At 41.7% G+C, this 25223-nt stretch overlaps 1 protein-coding gene across 3 annotated transcripts in view; it reads right to left on the reverse strand.

Annotated features, from left to right (window-relative positions):
* CA10 (carbonic anhydrase 10) overlaps nt 1-25223 on the reverse strand; it is a 324297-nt gene that overhangs the window by 36722 nt on the left and 262352 nt on the right. For 2 of the 3 annotated variants that reach the window (XM_005305733.5, XM_065563509.1), the window contains one exon: nt 23589-23774. The exons of the other annotated variant lie outside the window; for it this stretch is intronic. In XM_005305733.5, the coding sequence (XP_005305790.1) occupies nt 23589-23774 (186 nt within the window). The remainder of the gene's footprint in view (nt 1-23588; nt 23775-25223) is intronic. 3 annotated transcript variants of the gene reach the window in all.

The raw sequence follows: 25223 nt of genomic DNA on the forward strand, positions 1-25223 counted from the left end.
TCACATACTGATGCCCTGTTCTTCGCTAGACTTTCCAGGAAATCGCCCTCCTCCGCCACCATTGCATGTGTCCATGACCTAGTCAAACCCATAGGGTGTCAGGGAAGTAGAGGCAGAAGAGTTCATAGAATCATAGACTATCAGAGTTGGAAGGGACCTCAGGAGGTCATCTAGTCATAATACATAACCTTTGTATTTAATACAATGGACTCCAAAGATATTTCATTCACTAAGATTTTGCAAGGATATTGCAGGAAATTGCCACAGGTGTGACTGGAAGCCAGGGTGGAAGAGAGAAATCAGATGAGATGCTGGAAATGGGGACAATTGAGGCTGGCTGGGTAAGGAGACTAGCATGTGCACAGGCAATCTTTGTTTTGGCTTTTCCTAGCAATTGTGTGCTTAACTTTGCTAACTTAATAATGTTCTTTTAACATAGTTTTCTGTGTGTAATAGGAAGTACACAATATACCTGTGCCACTTGCATTAGGGGTATAAATAAGAGTAAAACTATTGACACAGCAATTGCTTTCATTGAACACCTAGGAGAAATGAGATGCTAGTCCAAACCCATTCCATAACCAGACTGAAACAATTAATATAAAAGCCATGCAATTGTGGTGGTTCTGTTTAAATAATCTGATATCAGTGTTATCTTTGCTGGAACATCTAGAGTTTCAGAGAATGATGTAATTGAATAGAGTTTGGTTATTGCACCTTTCCATACTCCTGGTCAACTTTACAAATGGTGTGTTCAGTGCCATATCCTGGCATAGATCTACAGACATAACTCCTGCTGACATCAATGGGAGTTCCACGTGTGGAACAGTGACAAGTTATTATGTAGGCATAGGCAATCAGCTATAGCTCACCCACAGCTTTGTGCAGGGGAACCTGTTTTATTGACACATCAGGATATTTACAGTTTTCAGTTGAACTGAAGTCCTGTGAATAAACAATTTCACAGCTGGCAAAAGAGTTCTAATTTAGGTCCCGTGTTCCACTGTAATTCATTCCTGCCGTGTCGGGAGATCCTGATAAAACACTGTGGTCCCTCTGGATGTGGTTCAAGCACAGATCATTCTTGCTGTGCAGACGGGACTGAACCTTGCTGTAACTGTGCTGCTGAATTCTGCCACTGCCAAGGACTTTTGCAGCAGCGTTGTACGTATGGTTCTTCTTTGAGTGCTTGCCCATGTCCATTCCAGTGGGTGTGCACGCATGCCGTGTGCACGATCGTCGGAAGATTTTCCCCTAGCGATACCCGTTGGGTCGGCAGTGGTGCCCTCATGGCGGTGTATATAGGACACTGCCGACCCGCCGCCTGCTCAGTTCTTTCTTACTGCCAGTGACGGTTGTTGGCGCTTCCGTCAGTCTCTTGCTTCTCAAGTGCCTACCTAGTGGTTACCTTCTTGTTAGTTGTAAATAGTTCTTGAAAGTTGTAGTTTAGTAGTAGTTATAGTTAGCCTCTTTCGGGGTCCCCCCCGCTAGCTCCCCTAGACTCTGTCTCAGAGGTTTAAATCCTGCGAACGCTGCGGGAAGCCTATGCCCAAGGGCGATCTGCATGTGTCGTGCCTTAAGTGCCTGGGCGAGGACCATCGAAAAGATAAGTGCTTCATTTGCAGGAGCTTTAGACCCAGGATGAAGAGAGAGCAGGCCTATCGCCTCAAGCTCCTTTTAATAGAGGCGGCTCTTCGCCCTTGGCCAGCACTGGAAGCGGCACCAGCAACATCGGTGCGCAGCTCACCGGCTTCGGTGCAGGACGCCTTGGCACCGAAAAAAACCTCCTCCAGGGAGCACGGACACCACTCCCCGGCTCACAAAGTGGGTTTGAGCATGCAGCACCGCTCTCAGTCACTGGTGCCGCATAAGAAGAAGGCGGCGGGCGGGGGTTGGTCCCCTGCCAGGAAACAGCACAGGGATCCCAGCGGGGTGTGTCCTATATCAGGGCACCCTCGGCCTGGCCCTCAGATCCTGGCACTGTCGACTCCAGCCCAGCCAGGGGCTCCAAGTCCGGTGCTTGTGGACTCCCTGACTTGGGAGGAGTTGGAGGACGAGATTAATCTCCCCTCCACGTCGGATACCTCTGAGGCCACGCAGGACCTTATTGCCATGACGGCACAGTCCCTGGCCATGTAGGTGAGACCACTGACAATGGTCCAAGTGGCGGCGCAGAGCCCAGCGATGGCACCGGCGCAGTCTATGGTACCTTTTGTGGCACTGATGGCGGCACTGCCACCCATTCAACACCAGGACAAGCCAATAATGCTATGGTGCCGTTCCCTGGCACCGTTGGGCTCCGCCCCTCCATGGTCTGGCTTAGATTATTTGTCAGACTCCAATAATGAGTTGTCGATCTCCCGACATAGTTGGTCCCGGTCTTGGTCCTGGCACCACAGATCATGGGAAGTGCCGGCGCCAGTGGTATCTTGGCTCCCACAGTGGCAGGGGCCGGTAAGGTGGCCCCTTTGGACTCCTTGGGCCAACCATCAGGCTCAAGGGCAGGGCTCTAGGGCCCGCGTCTGTGGTGTCTGCGCCCCGTGCTCCTCCTTCAGCCACATTGGTGCTGCACCATACTCCCACAGCGTCTGAAGACCCCCCCCCCCCATGACAAGGACCCTGGGTCTTTGCAAGCGGGTGCAACTCTCGAGTCAGCACCCCATGTGGTACCAGTGCCACAGTCTGCCCCAAATAGGGCAGACATACCCAAGCCAGCCTCCAGAGAGCCTGAGGGTCAGGAGGATCCGGTCCCACAGGCCTCATCATTCTCTTCAGCGGATGAGGCAGTCGCTGGCACCTCCACCACCATACTCCCTGCGATGGACACATAGGGCGCACCAAGACCTTCATAGGAGGATGGCCCAGTGTGAGGAGATGCCAGAAGACTAGGACTCAATGGTGGACATGCTTGCCCCATAGGGTCTTTCTAGGGTAGCCTTACCCCTTATAAAGACCATATAAAACACCATAAAGCTGCTCTGGCAGACCCCGGCCTCCACACCTCCCATGGCCAAAGGGGTGGAAAGGAGGTATTTTGTGCCACAGAAGGGGTACAAACATCTTTTTACCCACCCTCACCCCGGAACATTAGTGGTGGATGCGGCGAACCACGAAGAGTGGCACAGTCAACCGGATTGTAAGAAGTCCAGACTCACTCCTGCGGCGCCTCCTGCTGGTCATCCAGGGAATTAGCTCACCAGCCTCTGGAGTGCCCTCTACAGGCCGGTGATCTGCCTGTCTTCTTCTGGGCTCCCATGTCCCTCCCAGGACCCCGGTGCCCCTTGCTCTGGGTGCTGCCCCCTGGCAATACCCACACACGCTGGAACCCCCACCCACTAACCCCACCTCGCCTCACGATAAGGCCACTGCCAGTCACCAACTAGCCCCCGCTCCCTGGGGCAGACTGCGGTATAGGCCACTCATCATTGGCAAGGTTGGGTTTGGACCTGCTGCCTTAGCCTAGCCCTGGGCTGCCCTCTGCAACCCCCACTACCCCTTGGCCTAGTACTAGGCCGCAGCCTGGGGCTTTCCAGGCTGGAGCTCCCCAGCTCCTCAGCCTTTCCCCAGCCCTGCTCCACTACAGGTACCCTGTCTAGCTCCCTGCAGCCAGGCCCTTCTCTCTCTGAAGGCAGAGAGAGACTGTTGAGCTCCTGGCTCCCAGCCTCTTTATACAGGCCATCTGGGCTCTGATTAGGGTGTGGCCCAACTACTTCCCCCAGTCAGCCAGGGTTTTATCTTGCCGTGCCCCAGCCCTCTGCAGGGCTTTTCCAACCCCTCAGGGCAGGAACGCTACACGGGTCTTGCCCCAAAGTCACGAGACGCTAAGGAGCTGGACCTTTTCGGCCGTAAAGTCTACTCGACCGGGGGGCTCTGGCCTCGCGTTGCTAATCAGCAAGCATTGCTCAGCCGCTACGCCTTCGATTCCTGGATAGCGCTAGCTAAGTTCCAGGAATTGCTGCCATCAGACTCGTGCCTGGAGTTTGCAGCATTTCTTGAGGAGGGCAAGGTGGTGTCAAGGACCTCGCTCCAGGCTGCCCTAGCCTCAGCTGACTGTGCAACTCGGACCACGGCCACAGCGATCACCCTGAGATGGAATGCCTGTTTACAGGTTTCGGGCATACCCCCGCAGGTCCAGCACACCATTCAGAACCTGCCCTGTGACCGTGTGGGCTTGTTTGCTGAGAACACGGACTTCCGCTTGCACAGTCTGAAAGACTCAAGGGCGACATTGAAGTCCCTGAGGATCCGCACTCCCACACCACAGAGGAAGCCCCCCAAACCTCCTCCCGCTTCTACTCTGGACCCCCAAGGCAGGACTCAGCCAGGAGAAGGGGCAGGAATAATAGGAGGTGCCAGTCGCAGTCCTCCTCAGGCCAAGGCCAGGGCTTGTCCAAACAGCCCCCGGGGCTGGCTGAAACCTAACTTTTGAAGGTGCGCCCGAGAACGGAGCACCAGGACTCAATCTGGATCCTTTGTGAACCGGCTATCCCACTTCTACTATACTTGGTCCCAGATCACTACATATTGCTGGGTTCTGAGCACAATAGGCGTGGGATATTCTATCCAGTTCTGTTCCCTCCTGCCTTCCCACCCAGCATCCCTGTCCCTTTTCAGGGACCCTTCTCACAAGCAACTCCTTCTCCAGGAGGTGCAAGCGCTCCTCACTCTGGGAGCGATAGAGGAGGTTCCTCAGGAGTTCAGGGTCAGCCTACAGGCATCACTGAGAGCAAAAAAGCCATTCCAAACTCATACTTTCACAAACACATTTTGTCTACAGGAGAAGGTGCTTCAAGAGAGCTCAGACTGGACAGGATTTTTAGAGAGAAAAATGACCATAAATAGAATTAGGGGATTTGAAAAGAGTTGAAACACTGTGTTTCAATTTCTGGCAACTCCTTAAGCAACAAAGCAAAAATATTTACAACCTAGCCAGCTATTAACATCGGGGCAGACTATCCAAAGAGCTCAGCATCCAACGTTCCATTTTAGGCACTGAAAAAGTATGTGGCCAGCAGTTTTCTTATTTGCTTTAACAATGATCTGACACACAAGTCTTCTGTTACAGCTGCAGACTCTACTGATTAGACTCAGTCAACCTCTCTGAAAGTTTGAACACTGCCAAGTTAATTAAATGGTTCAATAAATTTGAGAATATACTTTCATAAAATTACAAGATATTAAAAGGAAGCTTAGAGACATTTTTAAAAGGTAATTACGGTACCAGCATTCCATAAGCCTTAGAAATGTAGCCATGTAAAGTATTCTAGCTGCTCCATCAAATTTAATATTGTTAACGCTTACATAAAACACCTTTTTTTGAGTAATAGTTATGACATATTTGATTCTGCATATTTAGTATATGCAACATATTTTCACAGACATGCTAAGACTTTCCTGTTTAATAGCATCTAGTTTCTATTAATAATGGTATATTTGAGTGAAAAGTTTGGAACTTTAAAAAGTTCAGGTTTTGAAATGCAACAGAGGGTCCTGTGGCACCTTTAAGACTAACAGAAGTATTGGGAGCATAAGCTTTCGTGGGTAAGAACTCACTTCTTCAGATGCAAATTCATCAAGGCAGTAGAAGTGAGGTTCTTACCCACGAAAGCTTATGCTCCCAATACTTCTGTTAGTCTTAAAGGTGCCACAGGACCCTCTGTTGCTTTTTACAGATTCAGACTAACACGGCTACCCCTCTGATAGTTGGTTTTAAAATGGTTTTTCTAGTGTTGTTAAAAAATATCATTCACCTGTGGCACAGGTTCAGATATTAACAACACAAGGTTTTCTGGACAGCATAAAATTAGTGTGTTTAGTATATGTTTGTCCTTGTGTGTGTGTGTTATTTATAAGCGTATTTTCTATGAAGCTGTGTGAGCTCACATACTGCTACACTCTCTCTATGTATGTACATACAATATAATTTTTGCAACAGAAGGAATGACTACAGAGTTACACATGTAAGTTCCCTTTATAGATCTACATGGAAAAGTTTTGGAGTAACCACTTGGTCAAAGTCTACTGGGTTGAGCACATCAAGGGAAGCCAGGAAGTCATGAGTGCTAATCTGACCTATAATACTGGCTTCTGTTGTTGACTTCAGTCAAATCACTTAACTTCTGTGCCTCCGTCCATGTATTTTGAAAATGGGTGTAATAATTACCATGCAGGGTAACTGCTAGTTATGACAATGAGTTTGTTATTGACCTTAAAGCACTTTGAAGAAAAGTGCTTATAACGTGAGCATCTATATAAGAAGTTATAATGTAATCCCAGATTTTACACCCTACATCTCACTAAAAAATGGACGTTCACAGCACCGTATACAACAAAATTTGTTTTATTGCTTATACTTAGAATAGGAAATACACAAATATAACAATAAATTGAACTACTTAAGATGGTAAATATCCAGGTTTTTAATAGTAACACACTGAAATACATCTTCTCAAAATTCATCAAGGCAGTAGAACCTCTAAAGCATTCACTAATGAATGGGAAACTTTCTGCAGATTGCAAAAATAGTAAGTGGTAGTGGTGTGGGGAAGACTATTAGAAATCAAGACTACTCCATCCATTGTCAGATGTACTTCGTTTTGACAAGTGTAGTTCAGTGTGAATTATTTATAATAATTCATATTATGCTAGTAAATGTGCTTTACTACATTCTGTAAAGTTATCAGTCTTAGTACCAAGAGACTTTGCTACCATGCTCTACTGTTATGTCTCTGTCAAGAAGTGAAGTAAGATTATTGGGGTTTGGGGAATAACAAAGTTCTGCTGTAATTGCAAATCCCATTACAGTACTCACCTGCAGCCAGGGCAGAAATGGACAATAGCAAATAATGTATCCCACTACATCCAGAATACACATTGGGTATAACCCCCTCCAGTGTGGAGGGAATGCGCCAGCTCCACATATACTCAATTTAAATCCAGTTAATGGTAAAATGTATCCCTAATACGACTTCAATGATTTAAGACAAAAGTCTTAGAGTATTTACACTGGGGATGCATTGCCCCAACAGCTTAAGTACAGCAAAAGGGCTTGCAGAAGCTGTCTGCATTACAATGAATGCTACCTTTTAGGATGTTCTGATGAGCTCGCAAGAGCAAAGCTTGTGTTGATTTTGTTACCAGAACTCCAAGCTTTATGAATGCACGGTTCCTTTACTTCATAGAATCTATGCTTACAAAGAGTAACCTGAAATTGGGAAGCCAGTAACAGTCAGTGGCTTTTTAACAATCAAGTCTGCACTGGTGTCAGGGACAGACAGGGACAGCCCGCATTAGTGTTATGGTCATCACATCATCCTGAGATCTTGTGATGGCCTGTGTAAATGAGAATGACTATCCATAGGAAGCAATGGCAAGTGATTGCAGCAACTCGCAGTGAGATGTGTTCTTTGTGCTTGAAACTTTTGTGACAGTATAAGGTTATAGTGCGTTATAACTATATTCAGCATATAGAGCTATCTGCTGGTTTAATGTAACTCCTTCGATCTTGTGGTTAAGAGGATATAATCATTGAAAGACATGCTGGGAGCAGCAGCCATATTATGAGTGTGACACGGTAGATACAAGTTGTTTGTTTTGGTCGGTCTGCTTCTAATTTTGTTTAAAATTGACCTAAATCTGTTCGCGGTTCAGGAGCAGCATGTTTTAACACCACCACCATTAATGCCTGGCTATGCTGCAGTGGACGCCCTCAGTTCAATTATTTTCTAGAATGATTATTGTAACACAGCAGGAAAACCAGTTTGCTAAAAAAGGCCTCGTCCTGCAAACCTTTACTCGTTTCAATAGGGTTGTTAGTATGTGTAACGATTTGTGGGAACAAGCCCTAAATTGGCTTACTGGAAACTTGCTCAGTTTGAAATCTTTCAATGTAATTCTCTCTCTTTAAATACAAACCCAGGGCTGGAGATCTAAAATATTTCAAACACATATATATTTCAAATAGGCCATAGGATAAAGGATCCTTGGAACTTTAGGTACTGATTTCCCCCCCTGTAATTTTTCCCTTTTATCATCTTGCTTCCTTTTTTAAAAATCCTGTGAGATTGGAATAGCTGTTAATTAGAATCTGGGAGCAAATGGGTAGATTTTTAAAATTAGGGGCCTTGGGGAATAGTTTTACCAGTTGGGTGGAAGAATAGTTTCTCTACCGGGCCTTGGGCAGCTCAGGAATTGGAGGCACTCAGTCTGTAAATTCTAACAAATTTATTTGGGCATAAGCTTTCGTGGGCTAGAGCCCACTTCATCAGATGCATCTAGCCCATGAAAGCTTATGCCCAAATAAATTTTAGTCTCTAGATGCCACAAGGACTCCTGGTTGTTTTTGCTGATACAGACTAACACGGCTACCCCTCTGAAACCAGTCTGTAAATTGCAAATCAAAGGGTGCAAGTTTTCTTAACTAAGCACCTTCTTGGGCTTCACATGAACCACGCTCTGCAGGGGTCACAAGATGTTCCGGCACCAGGGCAGAACAAGGCCTACAATGCAAATTCCCAAACGCAGATTAAAATCATTTCCAGGGTGTCTACACTAGTTCTTTTTCTGAAAATGTCTCACTGCTGCTACTGGTGGATGAGTTTTTCTGGCGGGAACAACATTGCAAGAGCTAGGGTAGACACGGTTCTGGTAGAGCTCTCAAGTGCACCAGGTTTTGTGGGATGATCTGCATGTCAGCTAAATCAGGCTGCTCTGCTGTACCGCTGAATCAGGCAATATTCTGCAGAGAGAGAGACTCCCAATCCAAATACCCAGAAGCATGGGGAAAGTACACAGAACTAGGAGCCAAAAGTTCTGGTCTCATCTCTGTTTATATTTCTCTGCACTTAAAGGGCCCTCACTGAGCAAGACCTTATACTCTGCCTTAGAAGGGCAGTGAAGTGTCACTCTCCTATTTTAGAAATAACTTAGAAGTTGCATAAGGTCATTTCAAACAGAGCTAGGAACAGACCCTAGATCTCTCATATAGCAAACCCAAGTCTCATCCACTGAGCTACATTGCCTTTCAAAATTAATAGGCCACATCTGTCGGTTTGGCTAACCAGTGGAGCATACTCACTTACCAGAGCCATGAAGAGAACCCAGGATTCCTGATCTGCAACATTCTACTGCTCTTTGGGCAAACAGCTGTGTTGCATGTTGGCAAAGCTTGTCAATTCTCCCTTAGTGACTTGTCTACATAAAGGATAATAATTATCCCCATAGCCTCATTGGTGCATGCCATGGATCTGAAAGTCCAGGGTTCATCCTGCTGATGACCTTTTGGGTGAAAGTTTTGTCCTTATGTGTGTACATGATGTATTCTGTCCTCCCCCCCCACCCCGGAGTATTTTTAAACTAATATTAATCCATATAGTGAGAGAACGTCCTTAAAAACAGATTTTATAATATTAAGAAGTAAAAACCAACCATCTGTAATCTGCTAATTGGCATGATGTGCAACAAAATGCTATAGTTCTTATAGGCAGTAGTGGCTCCCACCACCAATCCTAGAATAGATGAAGCCTTTCCTGTAAACTATACACAAAGATGAATAAGTTTAAATGAACCTATTGAGACAAGCTAGGAACCGTACCATAAAAGGTACAACTTTGGGATGTGTCTTAGAGCTTCAGACATGGATGTGTCTTGGTAGAGCAATCTGTGACCCGAGTGACTGTAAATCACATATGTTGTGTGGCTTTGTACTTCTGTAAATAACTATAATTATTGCACTTTTTTAGTACCATAAGAAACTTTGAATGAAACTTTATTGACCCTTCCTTTTCCTTGATGAGAAAAAGAGTAGAATTATATGTCAAGAAGTCTCTCCTGAACCCGCTTGTTAGTCACAGTGTTCTTGGTATTGGTGAGCCTTTTATCTTCTTCTAAATCAGAATTCTTTCTTTCAGACAAGGGCAGCAAGTCATCATTTATAAATACTGCCAGAGATTTTTTTTTTTAATTTGCTCCCTTATTTAAAAAGAAAAATAAGAGTTTGATTCTTGCTTTGCTGGAGAATGTGGTGGCACAAATAAAGTGATCAGAACTGAATCTGGAAACCTGCTCCCCTCCTTTTTTAAAATAATGAGTTTTAGTGCTAGTGAAAAGGTGCTTAGTGATTGGCTGAGAGACTGATGCAACCGTACAAGCCTTCTTCCACAAGAGATCTGCCAAGGTGTGTCACTCCTGACCTGTAGGAAAGAGAAGTCTAGAGGTGAGGGTTAGCTTAGTTTCATGATCATAAATGGTCCAGGATCAAGTCAGCTGCCTCTCTCCTCACCTCTAGACTCACATTTACCCACATGCTTAAAGATAAAGTTAAGCATGTACTTAAATTCTTGCTGGCTTGGATTGAGAACAGAGTGCTTGGCCGCTTGCAGGAGTGATTCCTCAGACCTTTGATTTTCTGCTTTGCTTGCCATTAGTACCAGGGACTGAATAGGGGGAGTTTACTGAATAGGGCAAAACTGACCTTATAAAAGAGTGCCCAGTGGCTAACAATCATGCTGTATCTGATTTTTTTAAAAATGGGTACAGCAAGCCTAACCTGAGAAATATTACCTCCCCCACCATACCTTCAAGTGGATATCTTTTATTGGACCAACTTCTGTTGGTGAGAGAGAAGTTGGTGCAGAAATAGTTATTATGTCATCCACCTTGTCTCTCTAATATCCTGGGACTGACAAGGCTACAACAACACTGCATACACTTGAAGGAATATCACTGTAACTGTGATTAGAGCTGGTTCTGACCATCACTATGTAAGAGAATAGCTCAAATATGACAAGTATCAGAGGGGTAGCCGTGTTAGTCTGAATCTGTAAAAAGCAACAGAGGGTCCTGTGGCACCTTTAAGACTAACAGAAGTATTGGGAGCATAAGCTTGCATCTGAAGAAGTGAGGTTCTTACCCACGAAAGCTTATGCTCCCAATACTTCTGTTAGTCTTAAAGGTGCCACAGGGCCCTCTGTTGCTCAAATATGAGTTATTGATTCCGTCATTGGGAGAGGCTTACCAGGATGGGTTAGTGTTGGTGTTTCCATGCCTTGGATAGAAAAAATGAATAACAATAGAGGGTAACAGAAGGAAATTGGTATTGATGGGTTTCCCCTTTCTAGCTAAAATATAGAACTTCATTTGGCTTTGATAGAACTTTCCAAGTAATAAGTATATAATCCTTTTCATGTGCCCATAGTAAACCATCTCTCAGAGAACTTTGTTCTGTTGTTGGGATTTAAAAAAAGGATATGTATTAAAGAGTGACTCTCAGTCCAGTCCTTCCTACCTTTGCTTTTAATTCAGCAAATCTTGGCAGATGTGTGTATTAATTTCCACTAGTTTATAGAGAGATAAACGTGTAGACAGACAAAAGGAGATGTGATATTAAGAGATAAATAGAAAGAACAGTGATTTGGAAGAGATTTGTTCTATCCTAGTCAACTCTAATCCTTTTACAGTGTTATCATTGTGACGCTTGTTTCTTTTAAGGCATGAATATCTTGAAAAACCGATCCTTTATTGTAATCATTTTAGATAGATTTTATTCTTGTACTTTAGCCAAAACTCAAATTTGCTCCTCTTTATTGGTTTAAAGAATTTCTTAATCCATAATCTCTTATGACAATTTTTCCCTAAAGAAACTGAGCATCTAAAAAAAAAACCTTTCCTTTTTAGTTTGCAGAAAGTATCAATAAAAGTAAACTGGGTTGTAAAATAAAAATGCCTTGAAGTTACAAGTAGATTGACTTTATGGTATGTGGTATCTGTATGATTTTAATTAAGAGAGGAGTACAACAACACTTGGATAAGTCTAGCCTGAGTAGGGTCAAACCAGCACGGCTTTTGTACAAAAAAAAATGTAACCTGAGAGAGTTCTCTGACAAATGTAATGAAAAGGAAGATGCAGCTGACATGATTTACTTGGCTTTTTAATAAGCTAATAAAATCTCTCAGAAGAAACTATTAAGCACAAGGTAAAGGGACAAAGACCAATGTAATGCTGTTGAAATAAATTGAAGGTTAGAGAGTTAACAGTAAGGGTCGAAAGCTAGGCTTCTGTTTATTAGTACATAATTATAATCTGGAGGAGGAAGTAGATGAGGAGTTGACTGATTTAAAAAAGTTTTTGCTAGTAATTCTGGATGGATTTAAACACTTTAGAGAATAGGGCAGTTTACATGGCACGTAATAACTAGCATCCTAACTTTTCTAATTTTTTTTCCCAAGAAAAATAAATAAGTCACTATGGAAAAACTATAGGGATTTTCTTTTTTAATTTGTGCTTGTGCCCTTTTCTGATGTCCAGTTTATGATAATATTTGCAAGATTATTTTCCTACCCGTTGTTTAACTTTAGAAACTTCAGGAATGTCTTTTCCCAGAGGAAGGATGGTCTGGTGGTTAGGGCACTAGCCTAGCATTTGAGAGATCTGGGTTCATGTCCGTGCTCTGCCATACACTTCTTCTGTGACTTGGGCAAGTTACTTAACTTCTCAGTGCCTCAGTTCCCCATCTGTAAAATGGGGATAATAGCCTTTTCCAACTTCATAGGGAAGTTGTGCAGATAAATAATTAAAGATGGCAAGATGCTCAGACAATGTGGTCATAAGTATGTTACAGAATTTGTTGGAGGATCTCTTGGGGCTGTAACACCTTTAAATTAAGGGGCGAGGAAAAGGTTTTCAGTCTTTAACAAAGGCTTCCTTTATCCAAAATACCATATTTGAAATATACATGTTAATAAAATAATTTTAAACAGTTAATTGCTCAACTTCCACTCCCTTGACTTGGCAATATCACCATTTCACTAGTTTTCCAAGGCAGATAAGACATGAATTACTAATCTAAAAAACAAATCATGTGGGGGGGGGGTAAAAATCTTTTCAGGACTTTTTTATATATCACAAAGAGGTACAAGCCCAATTTTTTCTGTTCCTTGAAGCTCACCTTTGATGAAGCATCACAATAGAAGTTTAAAAGCAAAAAGCAGACACAGGATACTTGAATGAAGGGAAATACCAGTGTTAGATAGATTATTAAAATATATGTCCTTAACTGCAATACAGTGTCTAGGTTTTGTTTTCTCATAGCAAGAAAGCTATTATCCAGAGCAGAGCAACAAAAATGGGTATTATCCAGAACAGAAGAAAATTTGGCCCAGGTGATGGAAACACTGTAGTCAGCCAACAGATTTCACTGCCGCAGGTCCTTGAGACAAATAATGCAACAGGATAACATGACTTTACAGCAGGCTAGCAACAACGTTGTGTAACATTTCAAAGTTATTTCCATTCAATTCTTTTTGGAAAGTTTTGAATTCTCATTCTCCCCCATAGTGCAACACAATTAATAATGTCCAGAGTTCCACATCCACTCAACACATATCCTTTTTCCCAAACTTTGAAAAGTTACAGAGTTGCAAAGATAGTGTTTCCTTTTCCCAGAGTGTAACTTTTCAAAAGATGAGGAAGTCTGGAAAAGTTAGAGTGGAAAAATGGAATAAAGAAAGGAAAAAGCGGTAACCTCATGCCTGCCCTCCCTCCGAACTCTAGCCACAATCATTCTCGTGTTCAGTGACAGAAAAGGATTAACAACAAAAATTTCAATGCGAAAAGGAAATTTTTTGTTGAGTAATTTTCTGCAGAAAATAAACTAAAAAAGACATTTTGCCCTTGAAAACTTTTTTCAGTGAAACCCCATTTTTTAGCACGAAAATTTTGACCAGCTCTACAGCATGGTTAACATTTGTAGCCATGCAGGCTAAGATGACATGGGAAATCAAAGTTTATTCATCAAGGTGCAAACTAATTATCTGTGGAGGGTCACTAAGGAAGTTCCTGTGCCATCAGCAGAATTACATGATTGATTAGATTCATTGCAGGGTGGTGGATAAATGGGATTTCTGGAAATTGACTGGGCTTTCTCTGACGTGTCAGGTACCAGCCACTACCTGAGTCTGGAGTCCCGTGCCAGTGGTCTGATTGGCAGAATTGCACCTGATGGTCCCTGTGTAGAATCAGTTAAAGGTTACTGAGTTAAGAGGGATCTACAATTTTAGCAGTAATAATTAACTAGTTAGTATTTAAATGACAAATCACCCAGTCAAACTCAGTCAAAACTCCATTGATTTTCATGGTAGTTTAGCTTGGGTAAAGGACTTCTGGATTTGGTACACTGTTTGTATAAAAAGATGATAAAGTATGCATGCACTCACTACTGCATTATTTACCTTCTGTTAGCTGTAAAGGTTTTTTTGTACAAGTTTTTCAGTAAAGATTTCTCCTTTCCCCTGGAACATTACGTTAAAGGCACTTAGGAAAAAGTTAAAACTCATAGAACTTCTTATGGAAAAATCATTACCAGTTACTTAAAAACCACTGTAAATATGAACAAAGTCTTCTGCCTGTGGAGGTAACTTGGCTGTTTAATTAAAGACACATCACCCCACAGCAAGTCATGTCTCCCTTAAGCAAATTAAAATCTAAAATCAGGTGAAATGAATACTTCGTAAGTGACACTAGAAGTTTAGCGTATTGAATGTTTTAATGCTCCAAAGGTTTAAAAGAGCAAATCCTACACATCTACTTCCCTGAGCAGAAAAACTGTACCTTGTTGCTTTATGATGTTGGAGTTAAAAATTCAGGCACCAAAAGGAATTTAGATTATATTCTGTGACAATCCGGTTCTCACCAGTTTGCTTGCCCCCACCACCCCTAAGGAACAGTTGGCTACTGAAAAATATATGTATAGAAAAAATAAAGGGGGCAAATCCAAAACAGAGTTAGAAATCCAATTCCGTTGTCTGAAATTCTGTAAATTCTTTAACAGCTTTTTAGTTGTTCTGACTCTGAGCCATCTTTCAAAATCAAGATGTTATAGAATGAGAGTCCAGGATTGTAAAGTTAAATGACCGTTCTTTCCAATTGTGTGTGTTATCATTAGTCTTAGCACTCACAGGGCTAAATCCACTATTCTTCCCCGGCTCCCTTAACTTTATATCCCTGGTGACACAGATCCAAAGTTTCAACTAGATTAAATCCTGTCTTCTTATTCATGCAACAAATAAATGAACTGCGGTGGCTCTTGGGACTAAAAACATAATCCTAGACTATGTTTATATGAAGGGCTGAGCAAAATGTACCATTTTGATTTGCTACAACTGAAGGTATAAGCCTTTCCTAGTTTCATTAGCTCTACCATAAAATATACACTTAGCCCTGCAGTAAGAAACATATTTCTTACTAGTGCAAAATTCTCATTTGTTTCTTCTCTACTACTAAAGTTTTTGGAGAGGTAATATTAGAAACTGATTATACATGAGGTAAAATTCTTGTTTCAGTTTAAAGCTTGGACATTACATAATATGATTAATAGAATTAAGGCTTTTACCTTAGAAGGGATGAAGGAAGCTAGTTATAAAATCTAATTTCCCCTCTAAAATGGCAGTGTGACCACAACAGCATTAAATGTAAGACCCCGACAGCAAGATGACACTGGCACGGCTTAAACTGTAAAACCAATTGTAAAAAAGATTTAGACTTGCTGTTTATAAATAAATGAGGGGAGGGGGGAATAAAGACGAGAAGATAGTCAGTGACATGCAGTGATTACATCTTAACCTTTACCATATGATTTCTCACAGCTATTGATTTCTGGAGTTGGGTTATTTAAGTAGGCTATCCTATCCATCAGCAGAAGGCGACTGTTCAGCCAAAGAATATAAGAGGGATCTTAAGTTAGAATCCAAACATCCCATTTTAAAAAAGATATTAAGAACAAAATCCCACTTCCTAATATTATTGGACACTAAAATGCACTTCTTTACAATCAGACAGCAAAAGAAGTTTGCTGTACTGTATAATAGTTCATATTGCTCTATTGCAAAATGTTCCTTTCCCAATTTCCAGGAAAGTATCGTAAGTACATAAAAGCTCCTCTTAATACAATACAATAAGCTTAAAAGCAAAATTTTCCTTATTCAGAAACAATGACTTTGGGCACTATTTAAATATTTGCCTTTTTGCTGCTTGTAGAACATTTGGATTTCAACACATTATTTTGGGATTGTTATTACTGTCACATATTGATAGATGTTTAGACAGTTCACTTACTGCAGCGAATACCACTCATTTTTACCTTCCAATTTGAAGGAATCTATCCCTCTGCAACCCTCTAGCATAACTCATTACAGGGCAAATAAATCTAAAACCTCCCACAACAAATGACACCAAAATTTAATGGAACATGAAATCAAGTAAATGGAATTGAATACAGTAATTAGTTCATATTTTAATCTGCAGACCTGTTTATTATCCATCAACAGACTAACAATTAAATCTTTGCTACTCAGATGATTCACTTTGTTTTTAGGAAAAAGGTTTATAGATATGTCAAAGCAAATTAATCAGAGAAATTTGGGAAACAAAACACCATTTAGAGCTTTAATATTGGACATTGCTGGGATATAGTTTGTTGTGTGTTAAGACATTTATGGATATTTTATACTTTGTTTGTTACAGTATTGTACAAGTATTACTATATAGCCTTCTGGACAAGTGCTGAATTGTCCTGCATGGGTGTACTATAGGGGAACAAAGCATAGACACATCCTCCCCCACTACCATACAGCTGTGCAGGACCCAGGCACAATGCTGATGCTAATGGTCCCTGCTTACTAGGGGCAGGTTGGCTGGCTAGCAAGCCTAACTGGATGCCACAGAACCAAGAAGAGGGATCAGAGCCCCTCTCCCTCAGCATGCCTACTAGTGTCTGGTAGGAGATGCTGGAGGAACGCAGCATCTTTTTTCCCAGCAGGTGTGCTATCCCACATGGATAGCAGAGGCATTCTGCCTGTGTCTGCCCTACCCAGGTGTAAAGTCTCAGAACACCTCTGCTCGGGCTCTCTAGCTCTGCAGCCCTCTTCCGTTACTGTTACAGGAGTGAAAGCACAAGCTGGCTCTTTAGCTACATACGTTTAAATACTTAACCCAGTATGGTATAAACAGACTGTGCTAATTATTGCTTGCATTCTTCTCTGCTTCACACTATGATCCCATGCCTGAAAGAAGAAGATTTTAGTCTCCTGAAGATGTTTAGATGGGAGGCGGCAGGCCTTCCTTTCCTATGCTCACTGCTGTCACTTATTTAATTCTCCTTTCCTGAGGAAAAATCTGTAGGCAGGAACATGTGCTCCAAGTTCTTCATGTGAATGGCAGAGCTGCATAGAGCTTTGTAGGTGGTGATAGGGATGAGGGATTCAAAGAAGGAAGTGACATTGAATCAGAGGGCCTGAAAAATGACTTTTTCCACACCCCTGAGCGACGTGAGTTTTGCCGACCTAAGTGGTAGTGTACACATGGTCTTAGTCTGGGACTTCACTTGGGCCTGCACTATGGTGGCGCATCTATGGTGTTGTATTGCCATAGTGTAGATGCTTTCTACATCGACAGAAGGGTTTTTTCCATTGCTGTAGTTAATCCTCCTCTCCAAAAGACAGTAGCTAGGTCGATGGAAGAATTCTTCTGTCAACCTAGCTGCATCTTGACTGGGGGTTAGGTGAACCTAATTATGGTGCTTAGGGTGCAAAAATTTCCACGCCCCTGAGTGATGTAGCTATGTCAATCTAATTTTTAAGTGTACATCATGCCTTGATGTTGAGATCCTCTTTTAATGTTCATTGTACAATTAAATGCTTTAATCTGTGAGAAGTGTGTTGAGCCCACTTAATTACATACCAGATAAAGAATCAACTGCTTAACTGACTCATATTTCAAATCCTTTTATTCCTTAGTCCACGTTGCTGGAAACAGTCAAACACATTCCTGATAGAATAATTTTATATATATTTTAAAAAGCTTCTGCTGTTTTCAAGGCCTTTAAGCATTACAATTCTCAATTATCTGCCCAGAGTCCACTGTGAAGTGATAATTAGGTGCTAAAAGGTAACCAGATTACTGTAGAGATCTCTCTTGACATCCTTTAACACCTTAGAAATCCCTAGTGGTGTTCAGACCCTAATACATTTTAAAACAGTTTGGCATTACTGGGTTCTGTCTTCACAATTTTGCACCATCCTGTTGCTGTCAAGCTTGCCCTAAGTCTTTGCCCACTTGTATGTTGTCGTGACTAGAAAAATAGATGTGTCTGGACCATGTGGTAAGAACACAAATTTTTCCCTAGCGTGTAAAGCACCCTCATACCACATTCAGTGGGAGTTCAAACAGCTCAGGACTTGTCTACACTTAAAAGGCTGCAGCAGCGCAGCTGCAGTGCTTCAGTGAAAATGCTACCTTGTGTGGGTACTCCACCTCCCCGAGAGGCGGTAGCTATGTTGACAGGAGAAGCCCTTCTGTTGACATAGCACTGTCTACACCGGGAGTTAGGTTGATATAACTGGATTTTCCACATCGCTGAGTGATGTAGTTACACTGACATAAATTGCTAATGCAGACCAATCCTTAGGCCTTGTCTAGACTTGAAAGGTTTGCTATTATATGCTGGTCTATGCTTCTAGCATAGATGCAGTTTATACCAGCAAGAGTCCTTTTGTCAGTATAGCTTTGATCAGTTCCCTGAGCAAAATAGACTAGACGGGCAAATGGACTTTTTGCCAGTATAACTGCATCTACAGTAGGGCTCTTGCTGGCATAGCTATGTTGACAAAATAAAATAAAATAAAAATCACACTAATAACCAGTACAGATACACCAGCAAAACATCTAAGTGTAAATCAGGTCTTAGACTGTAAACTCCTTGGGACAATGTCAGTCTTTGTTCTGTGGTTGTATGGCACTTAGCACAATGGGGGGCCTGATCCATGCCTAGGGCTCTTAGGTGCTACTGCAATACAGACAATAATAATCAGCAACGCTCTACATCAGGCCCTGTAGGTCTGGAGAAATTTTGCGCAAAAAAAAAAAAAATCTCCCCATTGCCACACAGATTCAACTCTGTGAGTGTTAGTGATGGTGGAAAATGTTTTAAAAATGTCCTTAACACACTAGGGATTTTCAAACTTTTCCCTAGCACTGGTGCAACTGAGGAAGGGTGCGTGTAGATTTGAGAATCACGCCTATATCCAATTTATACTAAAACTCCCACCACGTCTACCAGCGCTGCTAGACCAATGGTGGGAAAGATGCTCATAAACTATTAGTACAAACAAGGTGCAAAAGGACTTGAAATTCATGGCAAATAGTTAATTCCTTTATATGGGCTCAAATGCATCAATTCTGGCGCCAGTCCTGCACCCTGATTCTCGGACGAGTCACAATGATTTCACTGGGATTGCATTTGGGCACAATGGAATTCACTTGACGATCAGGTCCTAGACTTGCATTTATTTTCTCTTAGCTAACGTGTTTTGCAAATATTTTAAGAAGTGCATTTTCTATTTATACTTGTACTGTATTTTTCTTTCTGCTTTGACCAATATTATCCTATTACTATAGTGACAGCTATGGGCAGTAGCAGGCCTGAAAGCATATGCTACTCCATAAAGTCAGCTAGCAATTAACTAGTGTATCATTTCCTTAGTATTACTGCTGGGAATTGTAAACATTGTAAGTAACCCTTCCCAGACCCGAGAGCTTATCTAAAATCACCCTGTTGTTAAAAGTGGAGCTTGTTGGATGGAATTATACTCTCCAGGCCAAATTCAGCTGTAGTGTGAAAGCTGTTTCTTAGCTGAGGAGTTGTACCAACTCTATACAACAGGGTCCATTTGGCCCTCTGTTTTGTATTATGGGAACAGCATAGCATGTGGGAACGTGACGCGGCTATTCAGTAATAGATATTTTACATAGAGATGGACCAAGTCCAAGCAAAGCCAACTCCAAGCACTTCCAAATCTCAAAAGTTTCAGCCCCATGTCTATTTTCTGTCATTCATAATGATTGACAGTGGTCACCACTTTTGCCAGCAGTTTTCTTCTTTTACTTGGGAAAGAGGTGTTGTATCCGTTGGCAAATATTGGCTTTAATGGTGACCTGTGTACTAAGACAGACATAACAGGATGACCCTGTTTCAAAACTAAAAAAAACTTCTGGACCCTTGGCCATTCCTTCCATGCCCTTTCAGTTCACCTTCCTCCGTTTCACGTGGTGTTTTCTGGTTCTCATACTCATTAATGCTGGTTGTTTTTTTAACCTGTCAGAAGTGCTCTTTATTTGTTGGTTCTCTCTCCAACTGCTCCATCTCCCAAGTCCCACCTAATTTACTTTCCTTCTCTCATCTGTCAGCTGCGCTCTGTCCTCCAGCTCTCTCTTATTTTGTCAAAGATGCGGTTGATTTTTTTTTAAACCACCCTTTTTTGCTTTTGCTGCATGGTATTAAATATTGGGGCTGCAGTGCTGTATGTTTTCACCTTTCATTACAATCTATACTCTGTCTGACTTTTACTTCAACACAAAAAATTTATGGCTGATATATTTCTAATCCATCAATCTCTCCTGTGACTTTCTGAAACAATGCTGATATGCCAAATCGAATACAGGGCTATATTTCAGCCGTATTTCTTGTTTCTTTGTTAAAGCAAACTATTTTGTATTGAATATTGCTCTTACTATTTAGATGTGATTAGCAAAGCAAGGTCGTATTTATTAAAACACTCAATGTTCACTTACGAGTTAAACACTGGATCCAATGTACGTGTCCATCTATCACAGAATTTAAACAAGGCATCCACTAGTCAGTTATGTAAGACATGAATAATTTTATGAAAACACTGCCGCTGACTATATTATACATCTACATAGCTTTATACAAAACAAAGCAAATGATTACCATCAATTATAATAACATCATTTGACAAGCCTGCAATTAATCTGCTGCTCTTCAGATAACTGTTGTTGCACAATGCCAAAGAAAATGCCATGCATTCATTGACTCATCACCAGAGTCTATGATAGATGGTACAGATGGTAATGTGATTATTCATCTTCAACAAAATAAATAAGTGCTTTGTTGCTGGAAACTATTCCTTTTGATCTTCTAAAAGAATGACAACAGGGTACTTGAGAGGTCTTTGAAGGTAACTCTAATATATCCGTAGTGAGCTGCAGTTCTTCTGAAGCATTATTTTAATTATTTACTTAGAATTTGTAGCGTGCTAGGTGCTTCACAGACAGGAAGCAAGCTCATGGGAGATGGGTACAGCCAGGAGTGGTGAAAGCTTCCTAAAAGTGGGGGGAACCCCTGCCCTGCCCCTCGCTCACTCCTCTCTGTCCCCCCGCCCATCTGTCACCCTTACAGCATGGTAAAAAGTGATGGGACTACTGCCCCCTGTTCCAGCGCCCCTGAGTACAACAAAAAATAAGGATGGGAGATTAAAACTCTGGTATCCCTTCTGTATACAAAGCGACTGAATGATTGTCCCTTTTGAGCTCAGTCCTGCCCATAGTCTGTCAGCATCGCCATGTATATTGAAAAACTTGCTACCAATGCATGTACCCCTGAACTGCTGAAGGCGTTGTCTACACTAGCACTTTTGTTGATAAAACTTTTGTCGCTCAGGAGTGTGAAAAAACACCCTCACCCTCCAACGGACATAAGTTACACCAACAGAAGGGCCGATGAGGACAGCACTATGTTGGCACTACCGCCACTTGTTGGGGGTGGTTTAATTATGCCAACATGAGAGCTCTCTCCAGTTGGCATAGAGCAGCTGCATGGGAGACCTTACAACAACACAGTTGCATTGGTATAGCTGTGCTGCTGTAAGGTCTCTAGTGTAGACATAGCCTGAGAGACTGATGAGAACCATGTATCAGAGGGCAGGATCACTACTTTACAGTATCCCCTTTGCCCGCTATTATTTTGTCTCTAAATCAGGTCCTGATACTGCAAAGATATAACTTGTGTGGTTAACTCTCTGGCTTGGTCCCCACTAACCCCCCACTTCGGACTAAGGTACACAAATTCAGCTACGTTAATAACGTAGCTGAATTCAAAGTACCTTAGTCCGAACTTACCGTGGGTCCAGACGCAGCAGGGAGGCTCCCCTGTCGATGCCGCGTACTCCTCTCGCCGAGCTGGAGTACCGCCGTCGCCGGCGAGCACTTCCGGGATCGATTTATCGCGTCTAAACCAGACGCGATAAATTGATCCCAGAACATCGATTGCCTGCCGCCGGACCCTCCGGTAAGTGTAGACGTACCCTCTGTCCCTTGAGCAGGCCCACTGACTTCAATGGGACTATTCACCATGTGTAAAGTTAAGCTCTGCATATTCTTCACAGGATTATGGTGTACAGTAGAAAATGTTGGACAATGGTAAGCAATAAAGGTAGAATTTCTTTAGAAACAACTACCACCTTCAATATTACTTTCTGGTTAATATTAGAATTTGATAATTAGTTTTGACTTTTCTTAGGAATATGATGGACTAACCTAATGATCCTTGTCATGGATAACCACCAGAGGTGAAAGTAAGCCGGTATGGTGTACCGGCAAGAGCCAATGCTGGACTGGCTCGGCTTCTCCAGCGGTGATTTAAAGGGCCCAAGGCTCCAGCTGCTGCAGGGAGCCCCGGGCCCTTTAAATCACTGCCGGAGCCCTGACGCCGCTATCCCAGCGGCAGCAGGGCTCCAGCAGGGATTGAAAAGCCCTAGGCTCCCTGCAGTGGCAGGAGCACCAGGCCCTTTAAATCTCCGCACGCGCCTGGCTGCCGCTACCCCAGCCCTATCCTGAGCCCTGCTGCCCCAGGGTAGCAGCGGCAGGGCTCCCAGCTGCCTCTGCAGCTGGTAGCTCCAGGTTGATTTAAAGGCCCTGGGACTCCCAGCCACAGCCAGAGCCCCAGAGCCTTTCAATCTTGAAAGGCCCACCTCTTCCGGCTGAGGCCACGCCCGCTCAGGACTCCAGTAAGTCCTTACCGCTCAGGTAAGTCCTTTAAATTACTTTCACCCCTGATAACCACACAGATGGCAAATGTACTGCATTCAGATTCTTTTTCTGTAATTGAAACTATGACTCTGAACGGTAAAAATCTGAGTGTTTCATGTTCTACCCTGCATTTTGTCTGGGTCTAATTTACAGGAAGCTTTTACGGTCTTTATGCTGCTGATTGTAAAATTTATTTTTCTGTTTTAAAGAATGAAAAATATTGTGCTGCAATTTCAGAATGTTCTTGGATAGCTAGTTTATATTCTATTCAAATTCCTTTGAAAATCCCAACTTAAGAAAGGTAGGTGCCCCAAACCCATTGAAATTCAATGAGATTTAAGCACTGAAGGTGAAATCCTGGCCCTATTAAGCTACTGGGAGTTTTGCCATTGACTTCAATAACCCAGAATTTCATCCCTAATTTTCTTAGTCTCCTTGAAAACCCCAGTCTGAAAAACCAAATCCGCAGCTGCAATTTGGTTATTTCAACAGGTGAGTAGTATATATCTAAAACAACAATCCTATATTGCCCCACACACCTGGCAGTGAACATGCTGTGTTTGATATGATACACATGTATTACAATGCACAATTTAAAAAAAATTCCCTCCTTTTCGAAAAGGAGAGCAATTAGTTTGATGCTACCCTTAGCAGAAATGGAGAGCAGGTATTTCATACGGGTTCATTTGAAACTCCAAGTACATTGACGTACCTCCCCAGAAAAAGCTTGTCCGTTAAGTAGATGTTCTGATCCCTGGCTATCTTCACTTCCAAAGTGTAACCGGATCTCTTCCAAGCGATGACTGTATGTCATGGGCCCTCCAGAGATGTTCACCAAATGCTCTTTGTCTAACCGTAGAGAAACATGTCTCCCTGTATTATACATTGTCCCACTGACCTAAACAAAATGAATAAACAGTATAAAATTAAGTTTTTCTAAACCAGTGGTGAGTCCTAGAAAATAATGATACAGACTTCAAGCTTTTTCTACTTCAACACCTTCAGATTAATCTAACCATAAATCTTTAAAAAGATCAGAGATTAAATACCCAACTGAAGGATGTATTTCAAGTTCTGCTTTTAAATATTATACTTTATATTCAAATATTTTGCTAAATCCCTACGTACATATTTTAGCCACAGGCATGTGGTTAACACAATGAATGTGATTATTATACCTCTAAATAAGTATATATGTGAAAATATTCTTTATGCGAGACCTGAATAATGACTTCATTACAGAATTTCTGCACTGAAAAAGGGGAACATTTCAACTGCTGTATAAATAATTCACAGTATATTTAAACAAATCAGAAATTTAACTCATTTTTTCTTACTGAAAAATTTATAAGAAAATTGTCTCAAAGCAGAGATGCTACAAAAGCCTTCTGCTCCCATTGGAATCAATGGTAAAACCTTCATTGATCTCTGTTATAAGGCTCCATATTTTGACAAGAATGTTCTGTATTTTATGTTCCAGATACATTAGTTATATCGATACAGAATTAACCTTTGTTAGTTCTTATGTCCCATCTCCTTTTAAAATTAATCTTTATTTTATTAGAAAAGAATGGAAAGATATGCTTTGTTTGTAAAATAAAATATAAACAAAAGTGACCTTAAAGTAACAACCCAGGTAGTATACAATGGAAGGAAAAGAAATTTAGTGCAGAAAAGTGTTTAATTTTAAAGAATGAAAAATATACTGTAAAATTATTAATTATATGAAAAATAGTGTAAGAACAGCCTTTAATTTATGCTATTGTAGGGAAAAACACATTTGTTTGAGTGCAGAATGGGACTGAGGCTTACTTCCTAAAATTCTGCAGGGATGCAAATACTACATTTAAATAACATTAATTAATATTAATTAGAAGGAAGTGTAGCAATGGTATGCTTTGCTGCACTTTAATTTAAAATTAAAGGCTTGACAATTATGTATTATATCCTATAGTACATTGGTACTGTAGTAATTAACATAGCTGCAGTGACATGTTATCTTTAATACTAATTACTGTTTAAATGACCTGTTTTGTTGCACAGTATGCTGTAAAGTTACATTATACAAACTGTGCGACAGAACTAAATGGGTAAGATAAAATAGTTTCTGTTTTTTTTATTTTGATACAGGTGTTCTACATTTATTTGGTGTTATTTCAATTTAGAATGGGGAAGAAAATACATTTCTCATGTAAAGCAGTAAGCGTGAATACTGCAATTTATTTCACATTCAACATGATTGGACTTTTTAATATATGCCCTCTAGTTTTCTGGTTTAACTTTAGCATGTACAGTAATTAAATATCAAGTTTAGTTGGAAGCAGGTCAATTTTACTGAATCCAGTTA

This window comes from Chrysemys picta, chromosome 12, assembly GCF_011386835.1.
Source record: "Chrysemys picta bellii isolate R12L10 chromosome 12, ASM1138683v2, whole genome shotgun sequence".
NCBI lineage: Eukaryota > Metazoa > Chordata > Testudines > Emydidae > Chrysemys > Chrysemys picta.